The following is a 23,700-nucleotide window of genomic DNA, read 5'->3' on the forward strand; positions in this document are numbered from 1 at the left end:
TTTTTTTTCAGTTACATGAATCTTCTTGTCATTAGGAATCATGGCACCATCAAGGAATTGATGATCTGCTGCTAATCTTGGCAATTGAATGATTAACCAGCTAAATCTTTGGTTTTCCTAAAATATAGACAATAATTTTATGGCGTTGGTTCATAAGATAAGAAATGGGGAAGACTCAGAAGGGTCTGGTTTGGAGTCTTTTGGCCCATCTAAAGCTGAACCTAAGCGAGCACGGTTCCTAGTCTCTGTATAGGTGGTCATCACGAGCCGTGCCATCGCAGCGACTAATATCTGCTGTTTCATTTACATAAAACCTTATTGAACTTACATTAGGTTTGAATCATGTTGTATTTGGTTCAATTACATAAGTTGTATTTAATAACCTAAAAGCTATATTTATTGTGCTCAGAAAATCTTTCGGTTAAACAATTTAAAAAGTTTAGCTTAAAGAGTTAAGAAGGGGCTAGGGGGAGATGGCTCCCTCATATACAGGATAAGTTGTCTCCGTTTTGAATTATTATGTTGCTCTTGACTTCCATTTGAAAAACTTCTAATATAACATAATTTCATCTCTGCAATTTGAGCTATACGGGCCAGAGTTCTTTTTGCAAACCCAAAATCAAAACCAGGTGAAGTCTCCTTGATTTCAATAACTGAAGTTTATTTTGAATCAACATTAATGGGCCTCATCAATATTTATTAGTAGATCCTGAAATCTAATCCTCGATCGTGGGAATTTCAAAATACTTTTGAGATATTATGACAAATGGGTAGGCTTCGAGGCACTGCATAAAACATTCCAAGGAAGCAGCATAGCTTAGATATTTGAAATTAAAAATAGTCACATCTGATCTTTTTAAATAACAGTTGAGAATGGTAATAAATTTTCTGGGGTCAGCGGCAACATCGTTAGGGTAAAAGGAAAAACATTTAATTTTATCTTCAATTTACTAGACTGTAGGGAAAAATATAGCACAAATTGTGCCTCTATCGGTGAAATAAAGAACAAATATCTGTGTTTCTCAAGCTTCCTTATATTGCAATACACGAGCAGGTAAATTGCCGCTACACACCAAGCAAGAAAGGTGATAACCTAAATAAATTCAAAAAATTAGAGAAGCAAATATGAAAACCGGTTTTGGTCACTACAAACACCTAGGGTAACTTTGCGGGTGGTGTTAAAAAAGTACAACTAGTTCGCAAAAAAGGAAAAAAATGGTGTCTGTAATATATTGTATATTAATATGTTTTATTTACACATAATATCAAACAGTTCGTGGTAACGAACTGTAGTAAGGAGCGACCCGGCTCAATAGTAACCAAAACTCTAAAAAATGGTATTTTGATACCAATAGCTGCATCAAAAGAATTGCATTTTAATGTTGATTTTAAATATATAAGTTTCATCACGATTAGTTATACCCGTCAAAAGTTACGAGCCTGAGAAAAGTTGTGTTATTTTAGAAAATAGGGGGAAACACCCCCTAAAAGTCATAGAATCTTAACGATCTTAATCTTACTGTTTTAAAAAGAAGAATTGAGAGAAAGAGTCAAACTTTAGCGTAAAGAGCGGGGCGTTGATGAGGAAGCAGCCTCTTTCATATACGAAGTAATTTCTGTTCGTTTTAAGTTTTAATGTTGCTCCTTACTTTCAGTTAAAAAAATTAGTTTTTTTTATTTAATTTTTCAAAATGCCTTCTTGCTTATTTGTAGTTTAATTCTGGCAATAAGTTTATAAAGACCTTGGCTGGATGTTTAGGGGTCAGATATCTTATGGATGATTTTTTTTTTTTTTTTTTTTTTTTTAGAACTGCGTTTGATATCATAAAAGACTTGTCCGGAAAAATGCATAGTTATCCTTTTAATGACCCTATCTACTCTGCCTACTTAAGACTGGCCATATTTGCGGTTATTTTAACGAACTTCCAAACGAAATGGATAATTCAAAACATTCACAGAGCAGTTTGATAAAATCTATAAAACAAAGAGCATAGTAATGTTAGTAAAAATATTAAGGAAGAAGAAAATTCTTATCTCCATATGTACTGAAACTGGTTTCCTTTTTCTTGCTAGCAAGACAATTGCATTTTTGACTGACGGGAAAATGAAAGTGTCACGTTCTGTTAGAAATAGAGTTTGGCCCTTACCTTTCTATTTGGCTATTTGATTCCTATAGATTAACAGTTCAAATAATAGAATATTTCATTAGATGACAATTTGTCAACAAATCATAATCCACAAGACTAATAGATAATCTACTCTTTATCCAAGATTAAAATGAGCTACTTATTGAAGTTTTAATCCTTTGTCCTTGTGACGAAACATGCTTCATCGCGTTTCGTAGTTATTCAAGTGCAAATTTTATGTCACGGTCTTTTAAAACTTTTGTTTTTAATCTTAAGTTATTTTCAGTTTTTCTTGTGGAAAGAAACATTTCTTACTTTTAATATATGGAAGCTTTAGCTTGAATAGATAGTTGTTAAAAAATATTCATTGCCAGTTTTGATTTTATTGCTTTAGCCATTTGGTGGTACAAGATGTACTGCATTTTTGCATTTGTTTAGATACGAGAATTTTGATGCTGTTCATAAGTGAGCTTTAGGCTCATTTTAATAGGCTATATTAGCAAAAATCTAGAAAGTTGAAGTCTTTTCCACACTATAGGCTCTTAAATAAAGAAATTGTCCCTTTTTATCCACAAATAAAACTGGTTAAGTCCTAAGAATTTAATGATTAAAAAATAAAAAATAAAATTTGTCGTTTGTGGTTTGCAAGAGTGGCGTGTATTCAGTGTGAAACCTCGTGGGTAGTAATTAGGAGAAGTGATTGTATACTTACTAAATAAAATAAATAATTAGATCTTACATGACAATTATAAAAATTTAATAGCTTTTTATAGTTTGAAGACCTTTGTTGAAGTAAAAATGAAGTAGTGTACAAGATTGTATTTGTTTTATTTAATTATTACCTTCGAAAAGCTTCTCAACTGCTTTTGTTTTCGAAAAAGCAAGGTCTTTCTGCTAAAGAAACTGGAAAAAGAAAAAAATTATTTATCTGTTTAGAAAACCGGAATAACCTTACCCATTTTTTCTAATTTCAAGTTCCGGAAGTGTAGAACAATTGTCACCAAACTATTTCTAGTTTTTCTGAGACGTCAACTTGAAACAAATAAATGCATAAATTAAAGTTTCATGACCTTATTCCTAGTTTTAAGCGCGAGCTGCAGCCTTCGGGTGATGATACTTTTTTTTTCTCACCCTTTAATCACGGCCTAAACTTCGGATCCTATTTTAGGTTTGATACAGTCGTCTCAAGACAAAGGTGGTGATAGATCAGATCAGAAGTACTTCATAGCCATGACAATAATGGCTGTCGTGGCCGGCTGTGCCGTTCTATTGGTTATTATCTTATCTATAATCTTGTTGCGCTGGGGTACAAAGGCGACTGCCACAATAACTGCAAGAAAATCTCAATCTGCTTACGCCAATCCATCATACAAAGTAAGATTATTTCAAATTTTGATATTTTTGAACTGAATTCAACATTGTCTCGCTTAAATTTGCAGAATTAAGCATTGAAAAAAGGAAAATTACTCAAGCATAACATGGGACTACTCAATTAAGAGCCCCGCATGGGTGCATCCTTATGTTTTTATATGCTCAAATAAGTAAAGGTCATTTTTCAGCGGAAAGAATAGATTGCTTTGACGGGATAAACGCCGTTAGTTGTTAAATGAGTTATGCATTCAAGCATCGTCTTGTCCAAAACTAAAATACGCGTTTGACGCTTTCTAATGCTAGATGTTTGTCCGTATATTGTGGACTTATTTTGTTTGCCAAATATGTTGTAAAGAATTCTTTTACCAATCTGCATTGGCTGCTAGAACATCCTGAGCACAGAAATTCCTATATAAGTCTTAATTTAAAGATTTGTTGCGGCCTCTCCTGTAGGATCTGAATTACTCAAAAAACAAGGTTTTTACTATTTCTAAAATCGCATATACAGCCTATCCATCTAAATAGCTGGATCTTAATCTAGTACTTTCCATTTGGTAGTTCAAGTTGCACCCTTTATGCAAAAATACCAGACATTGCATCTTCAGTTAATGTAAAACATTATAGTGCCTTTTTTTATATTTCTTTTTGTGTATATGTTTTTATCATTATACTTCTTTTCTAAAGTCTATAGAAATGCCAAAAAACCAACTTCCAGAGCTGGTTCTAAACCAGGTTAAGGTTTCATATAGACTTGAGAATATGTGATGGTCCCCTTCTGGTAATTATGAATTTTGCTTTTGCTGAGGTCGTTGTTGTTTCAATGGTTTAAATAATCTAAAAATTGCAGCTTGGAAAGTTGCAACGTCAAAAATAACTATCGTATCGACATTTTGACAGACGAATCTAGATGCTTTGTACTGGACTTATTAGGAGTTTCAGAAATAAGGTTCATAGGCAGGGAGTACGGCTCATGACGAATACAGAGGCTGGTATACCTTGTTTAGGCTGGGAAGGTATCAATAATAGTATACTAGTTACTCAATTTACTACAAAAAATCACACGATGAGAATATGAGAAAAACTTCACAGGAACAGTTGTATACTATCATGGAGAATTTAAAATATGATAATAAAGAAGATAGGTGGAGTAATTTTAGAAAATGTAGTTTTTAAAGTAGTAGATGGCGTCTTAGGGAGAATAATTATAAATACAGCTACGAATACTGATGAAAATGCTTTAAATTTAATAGAGAGTAGGAGGGGCTTGTACAAGAAATGTTTGAGTAAAATATCATAAAAATAAGAAGAATGTAAGGAAAGTGGAGAAAGCATTAAAATATGAACAAAGGTGGTGCTAAGTGGAGGCCCTGGATAAAAATTCCGAAGATATGTAAGATGCGGCCAGAAAACCTAATAGTAAAATATTGTACTTGCATGTTAAAAAAATTTAAGGGGGGACAATCAATCTGGACTTGTCCCAGTCAAAGATAAGAACGTGACTACAATAGGTAACAAGGAAAGAATTAAAGAGAGATGAGGAAAAAATTTTGAAAATGTGCAAAACCGTCTTAATCTTATAGGAAAAGATATAGAAAAGAATGAAAAAATTCGTGACACTTTGGAATTGAAGGAAGATTTATTCAATGAAGATGAATTAGCACCAATACCAAAGGGATTCAAAAATAATATGACTCCAGGTGCTTATTGTGTGGTAAATAAGTTTTTTAAACATGGTGGCTGTGAAGTTAGAGATAAATTATTGAAGATTACGAATCTGGCTTTTGAGAAGGGGAAGTACCTAGCGATCTTAGGAGAACTTTATTTAAACCCCTCTACAAGAAAGGTGATTAGACTGAGTGAGGTAATTATATAAATATAAAGTGGGATACTGTCGGAAGCAAATTATTTAGTAGGATATTACATTTTGGGCTTAGAGGTGCTATAGATAAGGTTCTAAGAGAGGAGCAGTGCGGTTTTAGGAAAGGGAGAGGATGCGTCGACCAAACTTTCACCCTTAGAATAATAATTAGGAAGTGAATGACTCATTAGACCCCTTCAGTCCTTAGTTTTATAGATTATGAGCCAGCGTGTGATTCAGCCGATAGAAAAGCTCTATCGAAGGTTCATCCTAGTGTCGTATACCAGATTGATATATTAAGGGGTTAGTGCTATTTACAAGAATAACATTGCTGTGGTTCAGGTAGGCAACAAGGCTAGTAGCAGGTATCGTATCAAATCAGGAGTTAAACAGGGTTGTGTTCTACCCCCATTTACATGGGTCATTTTGATGGACTTCTTCTTAAGGAGCACAGCAAAGGCAATAGGAGAATACGGAATCAAAAGGGGGAGCAAAACTCCCCTAGAGTTAGATTATGCTGATGATTTGAGCATCTGAGATGAAAATGTTAGCAAATGAATTAATTTATGGAGATTTTAGAGTTCAGCGTGCAAGAATGGGTTTGAAAATTAATGTTAAGAAGACTAATTTGCAGAGACTGGGAACCAGTGAAGGTGAAGAAGTAATTTTGGGTAATGAGAAGATTGATCAAATGGACAGATTTACTTATCTAGGTCGTATTATTAGTAATAACTATGGGTGCATTAAAGATGTTAAAAGCAAGATAGATAAGGCCCAGGTTGTTTATTCATTGTTGAAAAAATGCGAACCAATACTAAAATATTGGAAGCTAAAGTGCTGACAGTGATCAAGTATGGTTCTGAAGCGTAGGCGCTCCGGTAGACGGAGGTGGGTTTGTCAGATGTTTTCCAGAGAAATTGTCTGCAGATTGTTTTGGATACTCAGCTGACTAACTGAATTTCAAACAGTAATATGTCCTAAAACATGGTTCAATCGCAATTTCTAGGACTATAATGAGAGAAAGGTTAAGATGGCTGGGAAATGTTCTGTAGATGGAGTATGACAGATTGCCAAAGATCGTCGTTGTCAGCCAACCATGTACGGCAAAAAGAAAAGCAGTTCGTTTCAAATTGGGTGGTGGTAGGTCGTAAGGAATGGTTTTAGGGAAATCGGAACTTACTGGGATGATATAAAGAGCTTTGAATAGATTGAGACAGAGGAGGAGCGTGCATAGTTGTGTTGGCCTCATGAGGCTTTGAGCTGCAGTGAGTTGTTAGTTGTAGTAGTTTGCATATGTAGTGGATCTAGAAGAATCAAAGCTTCAAATTAGGAAAAGTCGCAGAAGGGATTTTATTGGTGGAAAACCAATGTATGTCCCATTTCTTAAAAGATCAAAATCTGTCTATCCGCACTGGGGGAAAAATTCTGCCTTGTCTAGAAAAACAACTTATCAGTGAATGTCAAGAAAATCGATGCGCGATTACAAGCTTAGAATTTGTTTCTCAGTGTACAGTTCACTTTTGGATGCAGAAGAATACGTATCTTCTTGCCTGCTTATCCCGGCATTAAGAATCTAAAATACAACAAACATCGAAATAAAAAAAGAGAAAAAAATGGGAACTTTTTGTTTTACAATCAGGATTTACAGTATTATATCCTAGAAACTTATGTGAGATACAGAAATTTAGCTTAGGTTTTAGAAGACATAATGTGAAGTTCTATCAGTTTTTGAATTTATTTGGTTTCTAAAAAGTTTGCTTTTGAAGCTAGCTAGAAGTCAAATCTTAATGAAAATAAAAAAAAAGTTTTTTTAACTGAAAGTGAGGAGTGACATTAAAATTTGAAAAGGACAAAAATTAATCCGTACATGAAAGGGGCTTTTCCTCCTCAACGCCCCGCTCTTTACGCTAAAGTTTGACTCTTTGTCTTAACTTTACTTTTCAAAACGGTAAAAAACTTTAGCGTAAAGAGTGGGGTGTTGAGGAGGAAAAGCCCCTTTTATATAAGGAGTAATGTTTGTTCGTTTTGAGTTTTAATGTTGCTCCTTGCTTTCAGCTAAAAAAAACTTTAGTTTTCTTTTTTAATTTCTGAACGTTTTTGAATTAATGCATGTTTTGAGTTTGGCTCACTGCACATAAATAATTAAAACGAAATTTGCATATTAATTTTTTGGCTACAGGGCTTTGTCATAGTTTCAATCGGAAGATTTTTAGAAAAAAAAGTGGGGGAGGAGGCGTAGCTGCCCTCCAATTTTTTGATTACTTAAAAACGAAACTAGAACTTTTAATTTTTTGCGAACGTTTTCATTAGTAAAAAAAAAATATACGTAACTTACGAATTAACTTACGTAGCGAACTTCTGTATTCGTATGTTTTTATCACGTACATGACAGGGTTAACCCCCTCCTCAATCCCTCGCTTTTTACACTAGAGCTTAAATTGTGTCTTAATTCCTTAAGAATGACCCCTGAATCACAAAGGTCGTAAAATAAATAGTTTAAATTACTAAAAATACTTTAACGTAAGGAGCAAGGTATTACGAGGAGGCAAATCCCTCATATGCGTAATGATATCTTTTTGTTTTTGGTTTTAATGCTGCTCCTTACTTTCGGTTGAGAAAACTTTTCATATTTATTTTTCCATTGTTTTTTTTTAAATAATGCTAGAAAATCCTGCGCCCCCTTTATTGAAACTCTCTTCCCCCATGACAGATTCTTCGATGGAAAGATCCTCCCACGTAACCATCTCCCTCAACTTATCCCCCCAGACCAAAAAAATCCCGCTGAAAACGTCTGTACACTTACCAATAACAGTCGCTATATGTAAACACTGGTCAAAGTTTGTAATTTGCAGCCCCTCCCATGGGGACTGTGGGGGAGTAAGTCGTCCCCAAAGACATAGTTATTAAGTTTTTTGACTATGAATTTTGATCCGGTGACTTTGGGGGAAAATGAGAGTGGGAGGGGACCTAGGTAACATCCAATTTTTTTGGTCACTTAAAAAGGGCACTAGAGCTTTAGTTTCCGTTAGAATGAGCCCTTTTGCAACATTCTAGGACCCCTGGGTTGATACGATCACCCCTGGGAATAAGAAAAAAAATAAAATAAATACGCGCCCTTGATCGGTCTTCTGGCAAAAAATACGAATATCCTTATTTTTGTAGATAGGAGCTTGAAACCTCTACAGCAGGGTTGTCTGATACGTTGAATGCAATGGTGTGATTTTCGGTAAGATTCTATGACTTTTAGGGGATGTTTCCCCTATTTTCTAAAATAAGGCAAATTTTCTCAGGCTCGTAACTTTTGATGGGTAAGACTAAACTTGATGAAACTTATATATTTAAAATTAGCATTAAAATTTGATTCTTTTGATGTAACTATTGGTATCAAAAATAGAGTTTCGGTTACTATTGAGCCGGATCGCTCCTTACTACAGTTCGCTACCACGAACTGTTTGATTACACCATCAGTCAGTATATCAGATAACCCTACTGTAGGTGTTTCAAGCGGTTTAAAAAGAATGTAAAATTTTGTATTTTCTGCCAGAAGGAGGATCACGGATGCGTGTTTATTTGTTTGTTTGTTGTTTTTCCCCAGGGGTGATCGTATCGACCCAGTGGCCCTAGAATATCGTGGGAGGGCTAATTCAAACGAAAATTAAAAATTTTAGTGTCCTTTTTAAGTGATCACTAAAAATGGAGGACATCTAGGCCCCCCCCACACTCTTTTTTTTTAAATCATTTGATCAAATTTTGAGATAGTCATCTTGATCAGGATAGCTGAAAAGCCGCATATCTATGCCTTTGGGAACGTCAAGATCCTCCCGCAGCTCATGGGGAAAGGTCTTTAATTTTTAAAATGTGTCTATTATTTACGTATAGTATTAGTTATTTGGAAGTATGCAAACGTTTTTAGGAGGGGGGATTTTCTGATGGTGGGATTTTTCACGGGGATAATTTGCCCACCGGAGGGAAGTTTTCAGGAGAAATTTTACACTGGGTGAATTTGTTAGAATTCCTATACGAGATTTTTCTTATGTCTTGCTTTCTCTTTGCCGACTTAATTTTACGCGTGGATATGTTAAGTGTAATTGTCCGGGGTAAATTTTCACCAGGATTGAACTGTCTAGAGAATAAATCCTTGGGGAAGTATTTTTTTCGTAGAGGAGTAGCTTGATTTCCAGGCATTATTCAAAAAGTGATCAGAAATTAAATAAAAAATACAAGTTTTTTTCAACCGAAAGTAAGGAGCAACGTTAAAACTTATAACGAACAGAAACTATTACTTATATGAGGGGGGCTAATCCTCCACAACACCTTGCTCTTTAAGTTAAAGTTTGAATTCTGTCCCAATCCTTTAAGTACTACTCCTGAAACACTATTTTCATTTAATTAGAACAATAAGAAGCCTTTTTTAAATGGTGGAAAACTTTAGCGTAAAGAGGAAGGTGTTTTGGGGGAGAAAACCTCCTCATATACGTAATAATTTCTGTCCGTTTTAAGTTTTAATGTTGCTCCTTACTTTCAGTTGGAAAAGATTATTTCTCTTACTGCTACCTAAAGAGTTGGTTTTACGTACTATTTACCTGCAGAATGCCCTCTTGATTTGCTGACGAGTCGTTTCTTCAATTTTACTGCAGGAAATAAGGCTACTAAAGCGTTCATTTAAAAAGAAAGGGGTCAAGAAATAGCGCGTTTATAAAGAAACACTGCGTGCTGTTCAAATTTTCCTTCTGTTAGAATTGAGATCTTGTAAAAAAGGAAATATTGACTTCACTAAGGAGCGATCTTTTGCTTGGCAAGATAAAAATTTGCATGTTAACTATGAACTTTTCTCAGAAAAATGGTATTTTCTCGAAAATATTTTAGATTTTGTGTTGACCAATGCTTAGACTTGTAGATGATTAGAAAATTTTAAAAATGGATGTTTGACTGATATTAACAAATAGAGTAAAAAAAAGACTTAGAAAATGTCCAGTTTTGTTTCTTTTTATTTTTCATTTTAGCTCTAGAATAACAGAAGAGTGTTCGTCAGTAAAAGTAGCCATCTGCCTTCAAAGATAGGTTAATGCTTGACATTGTTCAAGAGTAAAGTAGAGATGTATTTACTACCAGATTTTTTTTATTTAACAGCTCACCCCCTCCCCCTAAAAAATAATCAAGGCTTAAAATTGAAACATAGAAATAGCTGAAAGCCTGACAGTACTGGGTCTTTAGTTTCCCTTTTCCACTGAAAATTGTTTAAAGTTTATGAAGCTTATTTTGTTTCTGATGGTTTCCAGATTCTTTCTACGAAATTTAAGTCTCTAATTGAATCTTTTAAGTTTAAAGTCTATGGAAAACCCACATCATTTAACATGTACTTTACTGCCAAAACCTACTTGACAGACTCATATTGCGAAAATAAGTAAAATGGCTATATAAAAGTGAATGGCCCTCATGCTTTTATAGACCAGTTCAATTTAGAAAAAGTTTTCGGTGCCCAGGTTTTACTTAGGATACTTTTTCAGGGGTAGATTTTTCTAAATAGTAGATTTTCTCTTTCAGGCATTCCTTTGAACAAGTTTAATGGGATACATTTTTCTGGGGGTGAATTTCCTATTTTGTTAGGTAGCCTCAGTTTGTTAGGTAGCTCATCTCTTATCAATTTCTATAATCTTTAGTTTTGGCTCTTTAAATTTACTGAAATAAAAAAAAAACAAAAAAAAACATTGATTTCGTCATATTTACGAGAATATTCTAGATTTTACATATTTTCATCTAAGATACAAGATTTTTTTTCATTACTATTTTGCACTGGCTGGATTTTGAAATAATTTTTACTATGTTTCTCAAAATTACCCTGTAATGTGCTTTTGTTTTCTTGTTATTTTAACTTTGCTTTAATTTCAGAACTATGAAAGTGGAGAAGCAAATGACCATGGGAACAAAAATCTGAACGATATGTTATAATTTAGTTATTCGTAATGTTTTTACATTAGCGCCTTATTGTCGCTCAATTATATAATTTTTAGCTTATATGTTCTGTTAGTTATGTTGTGTGAATCTGCCCCATTTTATTTTGGTACAATACTATGAAACATATAGTTACTGCAGTGTAAAGAGGGCGGTTGGGGCGATGGCACTCTTCCTTATTCATAGGGTATGTTTCTATTTGTTGTAAGCTTTAATATTTACTTTTGTTTGAAAATCAAATATATTAGTTTATTCCTTGTTATACCATACTCAGGACAGGGCTATACTAGAAATGAGGGACGAATTTCAGCTCTTCGTCGAAGTTTAACTGTTTCAAGCACTACTCTGAGAATGAAACAGATTGAAGTGTGCTTAACTTAAAACTGAAAGGCTTGAAGAGTCCTTGAAGAGTTAAACCTAACTCTGAGAAAATTTGCAGGCTTTACAGCCCTACACTCCTAGCCTTAGAGCCTTGCAGGAGTCATATGATAACTCAATTGTTTTTTGTAGTTTAAATTTATTGTTGAGTTAATTGTTGATAAATCTATCGAACCATTTATCCACTTTTAGCTATTTTTGCTAGAGATGTCTGAAATTCCCTGGATATGCAAACTCTCTAGGTTCAAATTTTTTTTTGAAATACCTAAATTGAATCTTCAGGTCATAATTTCACATTTTCCTTGGGTGAGCGACTATTCCTTGGGTGAGCAACTATTTCATGTTCAAAATAACCCAATTGATGTTCTTAGTTTGATAAATAATTCAGTAGGTCAGTCTAACAAATCACCATCAAATCCCCATTTTTCAGTTAGTAGTAAATACGTATCTGATTTAGATCGAGTATCCAAACGAGATGGTATATTCTCTATACTTCAGCTTAATGTTCAGGGTCTTTGCTCTTCGTTTGATGAGTTGAAAAAAATAGTGCGTAGTGGCCACCCTGACTTCATTGGTCTTTGTGAGACTTTCCTTGATTCAAAAAACGAATCTCTATTGCATCTCCCTGGGTACAAGATGGAATATTTGAATCGAAGTAGGATGGCTAAAGGTGGCCTTGCTGTTTATGTTTCGGAATGTCTTCCGTACTCTGTTAGACATGACCTGTCAAGAAATGAAGAAGGAATTTTTGAATCCATATTTATTGAGATTAAAACCCAAGCAAAGGCTTTGATTGTTGGTAATATATACCGGTCTCCTAGTGGGTCTGTTACCTCTTTCCTTCAGGTTCTTGATGAGGTCTTGGAAATAATCCAACTTCATTCATGTGAACTTGTAATTATGGGCGACTTCAACCTTAATTTGTTTGACCGGAGGTCATCCTCGTCCTTGGATTTTCTTTCGACAATGCTCGCTTGTGGAACACTGCCTTCTGCATGCATTCCAACTCGCATAACTAACACTACCGCTTCTTTGCTTGATAATATTTTTTTCATCTTTGACGTTGGTACGAAATTCTATATTGATGAGTGATATCTCAGACCATTTTCCTGTTTTTTCCATGTATGATTTTTCCGATTCGTTGCCAAGGAGGAGCCAAGAAGCTGGTTTTTCCTCTTTAAAATTTAATGATCAGGACTTGCATATTCTTAGGTCACGGTTGGCAGGTCGTTCGTGGAGTATTTCTGAAAATGGGTCTGACATAGATTCTTTGTTTAATTCGTTTTATGATTCTTTGAAAGAAGTTATCTTTGATACATGTAATGCACCCCAGTCGAATCCAGCATCGAAAAGAACAACCCCTTTGAATCCTTGGATGACCCCTGGACTCCTTAAAACCTGGAGGAAGAAAAATTATCTTTGAAAGGCTTACAGATGCTCTAAGCCATTTTGCGTGATTCTCGGCTTCAACTTTTCAAAGCTTATAGAAGAGTTTACAATTCGCTTTGCCGAAGGGCTAAATCGTTATTTTATCATAGAAAGTTCTCTGCGTGCGGTAAAGACATTAGGAAGACATGGCAAGTAATCAATTCTGTTATCAGGCCATCTTTTCTGCCTCCTTCTGTCCCTTCAAGTGTTGTGATTGACGGGAAAAATGTAGAGGGTGAGCTAAAAATTCAAGATGCGTTTACTTCCTATTTTGCTAATATTGGCAAAACTACAGCCTCTTCTGTAAGTCCTTCTTCTTCTCTACCTGATTTTAGGTCTTATCTAGGACCACCTTGTCCTAAATCAATGGCATTGGAACCTGTCTCTGAAGCTGAAATAGCCAGAATTGTCAATTGTTTGAGGGGTTCTTCATCTTCTGGCCCAGACCGTATTCCGACTAAGGTTGTCATGTTCATTCTTCCTGTCATTGTGTGTGCCCTCACGAGACTTGTCAATCTTTCTTTTGAAAATGGTGTCTTCCCAAGTGCTCTACAGCGTGCTCGTGTTATCATCCTTTTTAAAGGTGGATCAAGGAATGATCCTGCAAATTATCGTCCCATATCTCTTTTATCAGTGTTTAGTAAAATTTTTGAAAAAGCTATGCTTTCTCGACTTCTTGATTTTCTCAATTCTAAACACTTTTTTCATGATTTTCAGTTTGGTTTTAGGGTGAAACATTCAACTGAGCATGCATGTGCAACTCTCTTGAATTATTTAAATTCAGCTCTTGACTCTGGTTTGATACCTGCTGCTCTTTTTCTTGATGTTCGAAAAGCGTTTGACTCATTAACACACAAGATTCTTCTTCTGAAAATGTCCCATATTGGTATACGAGGGAATGGTTATTCATGGTTTCTATCATATTTATCTGGTCGAGTCATCTCGGTTCATCCGGACTTTTCTAATCCTTCTGGAATAGAGTCTGGTGTTCCACAAGGATCTGTCATTGGGCCGATACTCTTTTTAATCTACGTCAATGACCTTATTAATGCGGTTAAAAATTTAAAACCTACCATTTGCTGTCGTCTTTGTCAACCAGTATCCGTCACTAGCTGTGACAAGAGTTTGTCCTTACCGGATACACTTATTGCTTTTGCTGATGACAGTACTCTTGGCACAACTGGTAGAAATGAGTCTGATCTTCATTCAAGGATTCTTTCTTGTTCTTCTTTCGTTTTTTTAAAGTTGCACGGCCATCTTCCTGCTGTCCTATGTAATAATATATCTTTTGTTTCTGATCAATCGACTTATAATCTCCGCACTTCCAACAATTTACTGGTTCTTCACACACCGTCAGTGAGGTCTGACTTCAACCCTCTGACAGCTTGCAACAGGATCTGGAACACGCTCCCAGAGTTCGTACGACACTGCCACTCGTTTGGTATGTTCAAAAATTATGTTAGAGATTTTCTAGCTAGTAAATAATTTTGTTTGTTTGTTGTTTTTGTTTTTTTTTGTTTTGTTTTTTTGTTGTTTTTTTGCCTATTTATTTTTTATTCCGGTTTCCCTTGGAGTTGATGTCTCTGGATTGAGTTGGATATTTAATTGAGTTGGTGAAATCATGTGCTACCCCCTGCCTAGCTTGTCATTTTTTGGAGATTATTAAGGTGGGCGACTCAATTTTGTTTTTTGGTTTTTGTTTATATTTTTTTTTGTTGGTATTTTTTTCTCCCCTGTTCTTTCCCGGCCATGGAGCCTTATGGGGGAGATTGTCTTGAAGTAATTTTTTGTTTATGGATTTTAATGTTAAATAAAGAACTCAGAACTCAGAACTTCGACACAGGTGGGTACACAAATCCAATCTTTTATCTTACAATAAAAATGGACCTACAATGACAGAAGAGTTGTAACTATTTCAGCAACCATTCTACACATTTAGTCCAAATATTTTCCTTTTGATAAAATGAGGCTTGCGAGTAAATCTCCTGTTCATATTTTTCCAAGGAGTGTCTAACAGACATTTTGTAATTGTTTGTCTTACAACACGCTTTTTGAAACATCTGAGGTCCCTCTTCCCCTTCCAACAAAAGATAATCCAATTCTCCTTTACAATAGGGTGCACGAGTGTGCAAAATTAAGCATTATTCATTCAGGACTAAAAAAAATCAACTTGGTGATACAAAGCTTGGAATTTATGTCCATAATGACCTTTTCTAGAATAGAAGTATGTTTACGGACGAATACTCCGCATGCAGAAGTAATGGTTCTGAAACTGGAGGGTTGCATGAATGGCCTTCAGCGATATGGCCTATCTCAGACTTTTCTCGGCAGTATTTTGGTCCTATTCAGGTAATAAATGTTATCTTGTAAATAGGAGAAATTGGCATTAACTTCAATGCAATGTCTCTTGTTACTTAAAACGGGTAGTCTACAGTAGTCATCATCAGACTCCTTTTAAATGGTGTTTTCCCCTTTTTTTTATATAAATATTCTGCAAGTTTTCTTGCTATAATGTCTTTTGATGGGTAAGTTTGAACCTGGTGAATTTTACAAATTACGAACCATAACAAAAAACAGATTGTATAGTTGAGTTTTTTTCGTTTTATAAAATTTAGATTGACATTGAAAGTGTTGCTCTTTACTGATCGTTCATCATCAAGAACAATTTGATTGATGAGTTCGAAAACAAATTACTCCCAGATCCTCTTATAAATGTTTCCATAAACATATCTACTGTTTTGTGCATTTATTTGCGTAAGTTAGGTACTTCTTCGGCTCTGGACTAATGAGATGGCTGATGCGATGATGATGTAAAAAGTATTCAAGACGCATGATGTTTATATTTGGCAGTTTTAAAAAATTGTGAGAAAGGTCATAAGAAAGAATCTAGAGAATAAATGAACTTCATGGGAGGGCGTAAACAGCAAAGACTTCCCCAGATAGAACTTCAGCCAAGTACATAAACTACATAATACACAGTTTACGAATTTTTGAACACCATTTGCCGATGAAATGGGGCATAAGAGGCTTTTTTTTTTAATATTCCCTGTTTTCTTTCATAGCTTTCTCTTGCCAAAATAAGACTTTTTTTTTCGAAATTAAAGCTCTTGACGAATTTTCTCAAACACGTGACCTACATAAATGTTTTTTTTTAAACCAGTAAATCCATAGATGACAGTTTTTCCCCAAAAAATATGCAGCAGCAGTTTTCGAGAATAAAATGCATATGTAAATGAATATACAATTATTGCTCGTTTAAAGATATGTATATATATATATATATATATATATATATATATATATATATATATATATATATATATATATATATATATATATATATATATATATATATATGTATCTTATCTATATAAAAATAAGTTGTCTGTGTGTGTGTGTGTGTGTGTGTGTGTGTCGAGTGACGTCATGTTTTTGTGTCGAATGACGTCAAGTTTGTCGACTGACGTCATTATAAGCATTGAGCTGTATGCGCCATGAAGTTGTTTGTCGACTGACCTCATGTTTGTCAACTGATGAAATTACATACCGGGACACAAATGACGACAGGGACACAGGGGATATAAATGACGACCGGGAACCTCAAAGAGAAATTACAGACTGGGATACCCGGACACAATTCACGACCGGGACACAGGGAATATAAATGATGACCGGGACACAGGGACAAAACTACAACGGGGATGCCGGGGGCACAGGCGGGATATATAAATGACGACCGGGACACAGGGACTGTTCGAATAGAAATTACAGACCGGGGCACAAATGACGACCAGGACACCAGGACACAGGGAATAGAAATGACGACTGGGACACTCAAAGAGAAATTACAAACTGGGACAACGGGACACAAATGACGACCGGGACACTGGGAATATAAATGACGACCGGGACACAGGGACACATCATTAGAATAATGAGGTATAGATCTGAATACGGATTGTTTTTCCCATGGACAATTATATTTTGCATGTTCAAGAGTCAGTAAACCTGACAATCCATTTATATGCAACATATATATATATATATATATATATATATATATATATATATATATATATATATATATATATATATATATATATATATATATATATATATATATACATATATATATATATATATATATATATATATATATATATATATATATATATATATATATATATATATATATATATATATCTATTCACAGGTTGGACACAGGGACACAACTACAATTGCGCCTAACTAAATTGCGCGTAACGACTTACGCCAGACGACTGGCACTCGCAAACTCCCATTTTAAAGCTTTGAAGTCAGCCTATTCAACTCACTCATCATACCTATATATATATATATATATATATATATATATATATATATATATATATATACATATATATATATATATATATATATATATATATATATAGATACATACATATATATATATATATATATATATATATATATATATATATATATACATATATATATATATATATATATATATATATATATATATATATATATATATATATATATATATATATATATATATATATATATATATATATATATATATATATATATATATATATATATATATATTCACAGGTTGGACACAGGGACACAACTACAATGGCGCCTAACTAAATGGCGCGTAACGACTTACGCGCGCCGGGGGGCTTGGGGGGATGTGAAGCGTCCCACCAACCCACCAACTAGGTGTTGGGGTGGCACGAAGTGCCACCCCAACAACTAGTATATATATATATATATATATATATATATATATATATATATATATATATATATATATATATATATATATATATATATATATGTATATATATATATATATACTTATATATATATATATATATATATATATATATATATATATATATATATATATATATATATATATATATGTATATATATATATATATATATATATATATATATATATATATATATAGATATATATATATATATATATATATATATATATATATATATATATATATATATATATATATATATATATATATATATATATATATATATATATATATATATATATATATATATATATATATATATATATATATATATATATATATATATATATATATATATATATATATACTAGCGGCCCCTGCCATGCGTTGCTGTGGCTAACTTTTAACTGCCTGATCTAACTTTTATCTCCTTACTAGATGTTAAGCCTCAAAAATTTCAAACCTTTTCTATTTATCAACAAATCCTAGGTCCTATTTATCAACAATATATATATATATATATATATATATATATATATATATATATATATATATATATATATATATATATATATAAATATATATATATACTTATATATATATATATATATATACATATATATATATATATATATATATATATATATATATATATATATATATATATATATATATGTATATATATATATATAAATATATATATATATATATATATATATATATATATATATATATATATATATATATATATATATATATATATATATATATATATATATATACTAGCGGACCCCTGCCATGCGTTGCTGTGGCTAACTTTTAACTGCCTGTAATTTTTTTTATTTAATTTTTTTTAGCCACTAGTACGTGTTCATAAAAAAAAGTTCAAATGCAGTTTGTGACAGCTACGAAGCAAAACATATTACCAGTCATGCCACCATAATACTACCAAGAGTCTTGCCTGGGTGCATCTGAGCTGTATGCTCAAAAGTCATCCTAAAATAGCAAGCTACTTTCTTACCAAACAGTTCAACGAGTGATCAGATTTTCACAGTCCCTTGGATCATGAAATAGCATCCTGAACTTAACTGCGGCGTCTACTGCCACTTCGTAAGCTTTAAGCAGTCGTCCAGCCTCACCTGGAGGGTTGGTCAACAAAGCATTCTTCTTACTTTGGCATTTCAAGCGCTTGGTCTTAATGATATACACATATGCAGGTGCGTTTAATCTGGAGGAAGCCTCACGTAAAGCTTTGAAACATCAACCAGCATTTTGCAAGATTGCCTACTATCAGTGGAACTCTTCAGTCTCTTTTTAATTCCAGTCTATCACTCATGAATAACCCATCTGGTGTCTTCATAGGAGTAGTAATTTACAAACTAGCTTACCCTTTTTGAGATCACCAATAGCTGCTCCATGCCTGCCCGGCCTCAAGCTTCGAAGTGATATCATCTAGGAGGTCAAGGAATTTACCTACCTTGGTAGCTTACTCAGCTCATACAAGAACCACTTCAAATACATCAAAGCTATCCAAAATTTAAGCTTGAACTGGACTTTATGACTGCCAGACGACTGGTACTCGCAAACTCCCATTTTAAAGCTTTGAAGTCAGCCTATTCAACTCACTCATCATACCTATCGTCATTTAAGCCAGGGAATTTTTGGACTCTTAGAACAGATAACCTGTACCACCTCACTGGCTTTGAAACAATATCACTATGACGTAGGGTATTGGTGTTATCACTTAGCTTGAGAGAATCTCCAACACTAAGCTTTTTCAAAGTCTCAAAGATAAAATATACCGCACACGACAAGATAAAACTATACAAAAAAAAATAGACACATCAATTCCACGGGAAAAAACTCGTCTCCCGAAGATAGCCTTTGAAAGCCACAGTCCCCAAGTTCCCAAGGGTTCTTCCACGAATATATTGTGTTTGGTCATAAAATGATCGATAACTTCATATGATACCCACGCACTTATAAGATGGCAAACCTTATACTTTATGCTTTTGTAAATTGAAGACTGACTGGGTTGATTCAAGAAACTAGGGTATATAGAAATGCCTGAGTTTATGCTAAAAGTGAAGAGCACTATAATTAAATTAGTGAAGATATCTAGTATTAAATGCTCTACCTCCAAAACTATTTCTTTTTTGGGTGGGGGGGGGAGGGTTACACATCTCCTTACTAGATGTTAAGTCTCAAAAATTTCAAACCTTTTCTATTTATCAACAAATCCTAGGTCCCCTGCTCTGAATTTATTTTTTTTATTCTGTTATCTCACTGCCTTTGCTGTACTCCTTGTGGATAAAGTCCATCACAATGATCCATATAAATGGGGCAAAACACTAATTTTATTAAACGAAAATTGAAAATTTGGTCGGCACATCCTCTGCCCTTCCTAAAACCGTACCGTTCTTCTCTTAAAACTGTATCTACATCATCTCTAAGTCTGAAAAGTATCTTCACACTAAGTGATTTTCCTCCTATAGGAACGAAGCTAACGCCTCTAAATTAATACACTCACTCTTACCGCCTTTCTTATAGAGAGGATGAATTAAGTTTCTTAAAGTCGCTAGGTATTTCCTCTTTTTCAGTGATATAATTATAATTTTATTTACCTTATTTACCACACACTTAAACTCATTTACAACACTATCAGCACCTGGGTCTTAACATTTTTAAACCTCTTAGTACTGTCACTAATCCTTCCTCACTAAATAAATTTTCCAAACTGTCAAAAACTTTTTCACTATTTTCTATCTTTTCCTCCGGGATATCTTTTCCTTTCAACTTATCACATATTAACACCTTCTCAAAATGTTCTGTCTCTGTCGCTAACTATTTTCTTGTCATTAATTGTCTTATCAATGAGGGCAAGTCCCCTAGAAAAATTCTCTAATGCGCTCTATGTTTTGTTACAGAACGATTTTGAGATATCAGGTCCTTTTAAATACAAATGTACTTTTTGCTAAAAAACTACAATTTTTTGTATCATTTCTGTATTATTATCTAAATGATGCTATTCGACTTCAAGACATCGTGCTGAAATTTTCTTCATATACTCTGGTAAAGAGCAATAGTTTTAAAAAAGGTGTTAGCTCTTTACTAGGTTCCAGGTAAGAACAAGCCGAAAGCCTCTACCTCTCTGATATATTTTTGAGTTAACAGACAGTAACAAGGCTTATGCCCTTGAGACGGAGTAGCATGAGAACTGGAATATATGTCTAAAAGTGAATGAGTGTCATTTAACAGGCGACTGTAACGATGGCTCGTGTACTTAAGTCATCCATACCCGAGAGTACAACTAGTAAAGAATGAAGCATTTTCCCCAAAAAAGCCAATTTATAAAACTTGGAGTGGAGGGGTGCCAATCTTCTTAACAGTAAACAGTTTAAGTACGCCAAAAAAAAATTATACCTGACAATTCTACTGTTTAAGGCAGTAGCAAATAAGTGAGCTCATTAATGCTCAAAGTACTGTAACTAAGAAATTTTAAATATTTTTTGTAGTATGTTATTCATCCTTGATGCACTCAGACATACAAAAAACTATTTATTTTCATCTTAAAAGTAAAAATTGGTTACGAAAATGTATTTTCGGAATTTTGAACCGGATCATCGTGGGAATTTGAAATAGGTTGAAAGCCAAAATCTTCGCAATCAGTGTCTTACTTCCTCAACCCTATTCAAGTGTGCTTTAATTTGTCCTGGTCTTGACTTGACATAACCTACTTTGCCTTAAAGTTCCTAATGAAGAAAACCATTGATTTGCCATTAAAAGTTGCTGTCAAATATAATATCGCTGCTGTTGAAGTCTTTTGTTTTAAGACTACTCTTCTGCAGAAAGTTTTCTAAATTGCTCAGTATTTTGTTCTTTCCCAATAAATATCACTTTTTCATATAATTTTTTTTGTTTATGAGACTTGATAGGCCCTATTCATATTCTGAGTAATGCTAAAATTTCATTCGGTAAGAAAAAAGAAATTCTTTCAGGGGACCTAGGATTTGTTGATAAATGGAAAAGGTTTTGAATTAACATAACTCAGGCAGAACAAACCTAGTTCTGGCTACTTCCCAACAATTATAAGTCAATGCAATTTGACTTCTGTTATCTCATCAAAAGGATCAAGGATATAGCAAACATACTATTTTAAATGTTCAATTGAGATGATTCCAAGTTGAGTCTTCGTTTTTATTAGTTCCAATATAATTCTTAATTGTAAATATTACCCTTAAATTATAATCATCGAAGGAACGGTATTGCGGTAAAAAAAATGTATTTAAATTTATTAAAAGCACAAAGAAAACATAAAAAAATAATCGTTATAATGAAAAGCAACTGTCCTAATCCCTCAAAAAATACATAAAACAAAAGTTAAAATGAGAAAAATCAAAGAGTTAGAAAACATTAACAGAAAAAAATAGTTAAGAAAAGCAAAAGACATTTTCACAGGCATCAACTAACATGACAGGCCATTACTACGCTAAGAAATAAGTTTGAAGCAAATGGGAGTCTTAAAATTGAAAAATGCCGGGTAGTTTTTCATTAAGTTATAGACATAATATGTGAGCCTACAACTTTGAATAGAGAAGCCTTTCTCAATTTCTATACCTTTTTTTTTCATTGGCGGTGATTTTAACTAAAAAGCTCCTGCTGGATGCGTGTTATTCGGTCAAATTTAAAAAAAAAGTGAAAATCTAACTACCGAAAAAAAAAAAATCAAAGATCGATGCATAGACTATTTAAATCTATTTCATTTTCATTTGTCAAATTACATCGTTGTCAAAATCTCCCTGACCGATCATTTCCAAGCAAAAACCCAGAATTTCTTTTGTCAGATCAGCCTATGACTAAATCATAAGTCACTCTATTCATATACATATTTTTGACCTTTGTACTGTAGTTACGATAATCAGGGTCGTTAGAAGCAATAAATTGTGTCTTAGTGGCAAAACAAAGTGTCAGTCGCCAAAAAAAGGAAGGAAAACAAAGCTGGCTAGCTGTGAATAAAGAGTAAAAAAACGCTTTAAAGGTATCATTAGACGAGATTTAAAAGACATTAAAAAAAGAGCATACTGCTACCTTCTTAAGAAAAACCTTTCGCTTTACTGCAAAAGAATTTGTGAAACAGTTTATTAGAGTTGGGAGAGATATGCATTAAAGAAAGTATAGCAAAAACATATTGCGTCATATAGTTCTTTTTTGATTGAATTAACTTGGCTATCCATTTAGTGCCAATCAAAAAGTATATTATTTCTGAATGGTATTAAAATGTATAATAAGACGAGATTTAAAAGAATTTAATAAAAACAGCAGAATGCTTCCTTCTTAAAAAAAAACCTTCGCTTTGCTGCAAAAGAAATTTGTGAAAAAGTTTATTTGAGTTGCGAAAAATATGCATTAAAGACAACTGAGGAAATAACAGCAATATTACGTCAATTGGTCCTGTTTTGGCTGAATCAATTTGGCCATCCAATTAGGGCTAATCAAAAAGCTTGTTATTTATAAAGTGCATTTAAAAGTATCATTAGACAAGATTTAAAAGACATCATTAAAAAAGCGGAATACATCCTTCTTTAGAAAAACCTTCCGCTTTGCTGCAAAATAAATTTGTGAAACAGTTTATTAAAGTTGGGAAAAATATACATTTCTGAGAATTCCTTTTCTGCTTAAATTTTATTGCTTATTCAAAAGATTCATGATGTCTAAGAACTTCTTTCGAATAACCCATCAGATGGTAGTTAAGCCTTTTTTGCGCATTCAAACTTTCACAAAGCCATCAGAAGTAAAAGTATGG

General features: G+C 33.5%; 1 protein-coding gene across 3 annotated transcripts in view; it reads left to right on the forward strand.

Annotated features, from left to right (window-relative positions):
* The window catches only part of LOC136043706 (roundabout homolog 1-like), a 156,630-nt gene extending 145,061 nt beyond the window's left edge, over positions 1 to 11,569 (forward strand). For all 3 annotated transcript variants that reach the window (XM_065728595.1, XM_065728594.1, XM_065728596.1), the window contains 2 exons: positions 3,295 to 3,500; positions 11,245 to 11,569. In XM_065728595.1, the coding sequence (XP_065584667.1) occupies positions 3,295 to 3,500; positions 11,245 to 11,304 (266 nt within the window). In that variant the 3' untranslated portion in view covers positions 11,305 to 11,569. The remainder of the gene's footprint in view (positions 1 to 3,294; positions 3,501 to 11,244) is intronic.
* The last annotated feature ends 12,131 nt before the right edge of the window (positions 11,570 to 23,700 follow it).

This window comes from Artemia franciscana, unplaced genomic scaffold, assembly GCF_032884065.1.
Source record: "Artemia franciscana unplaced genomic scaffold, ASM3288406v1 Scaffold_855, whole genome shotgun sequence".
In the NCBI taxonomy this organism is placed as follows: Eukaryota; Metazoa; Arthropoda; class Branchiopoda; order Anostraca; family Artemiidae; genus Artemia; species Artemia franciscana.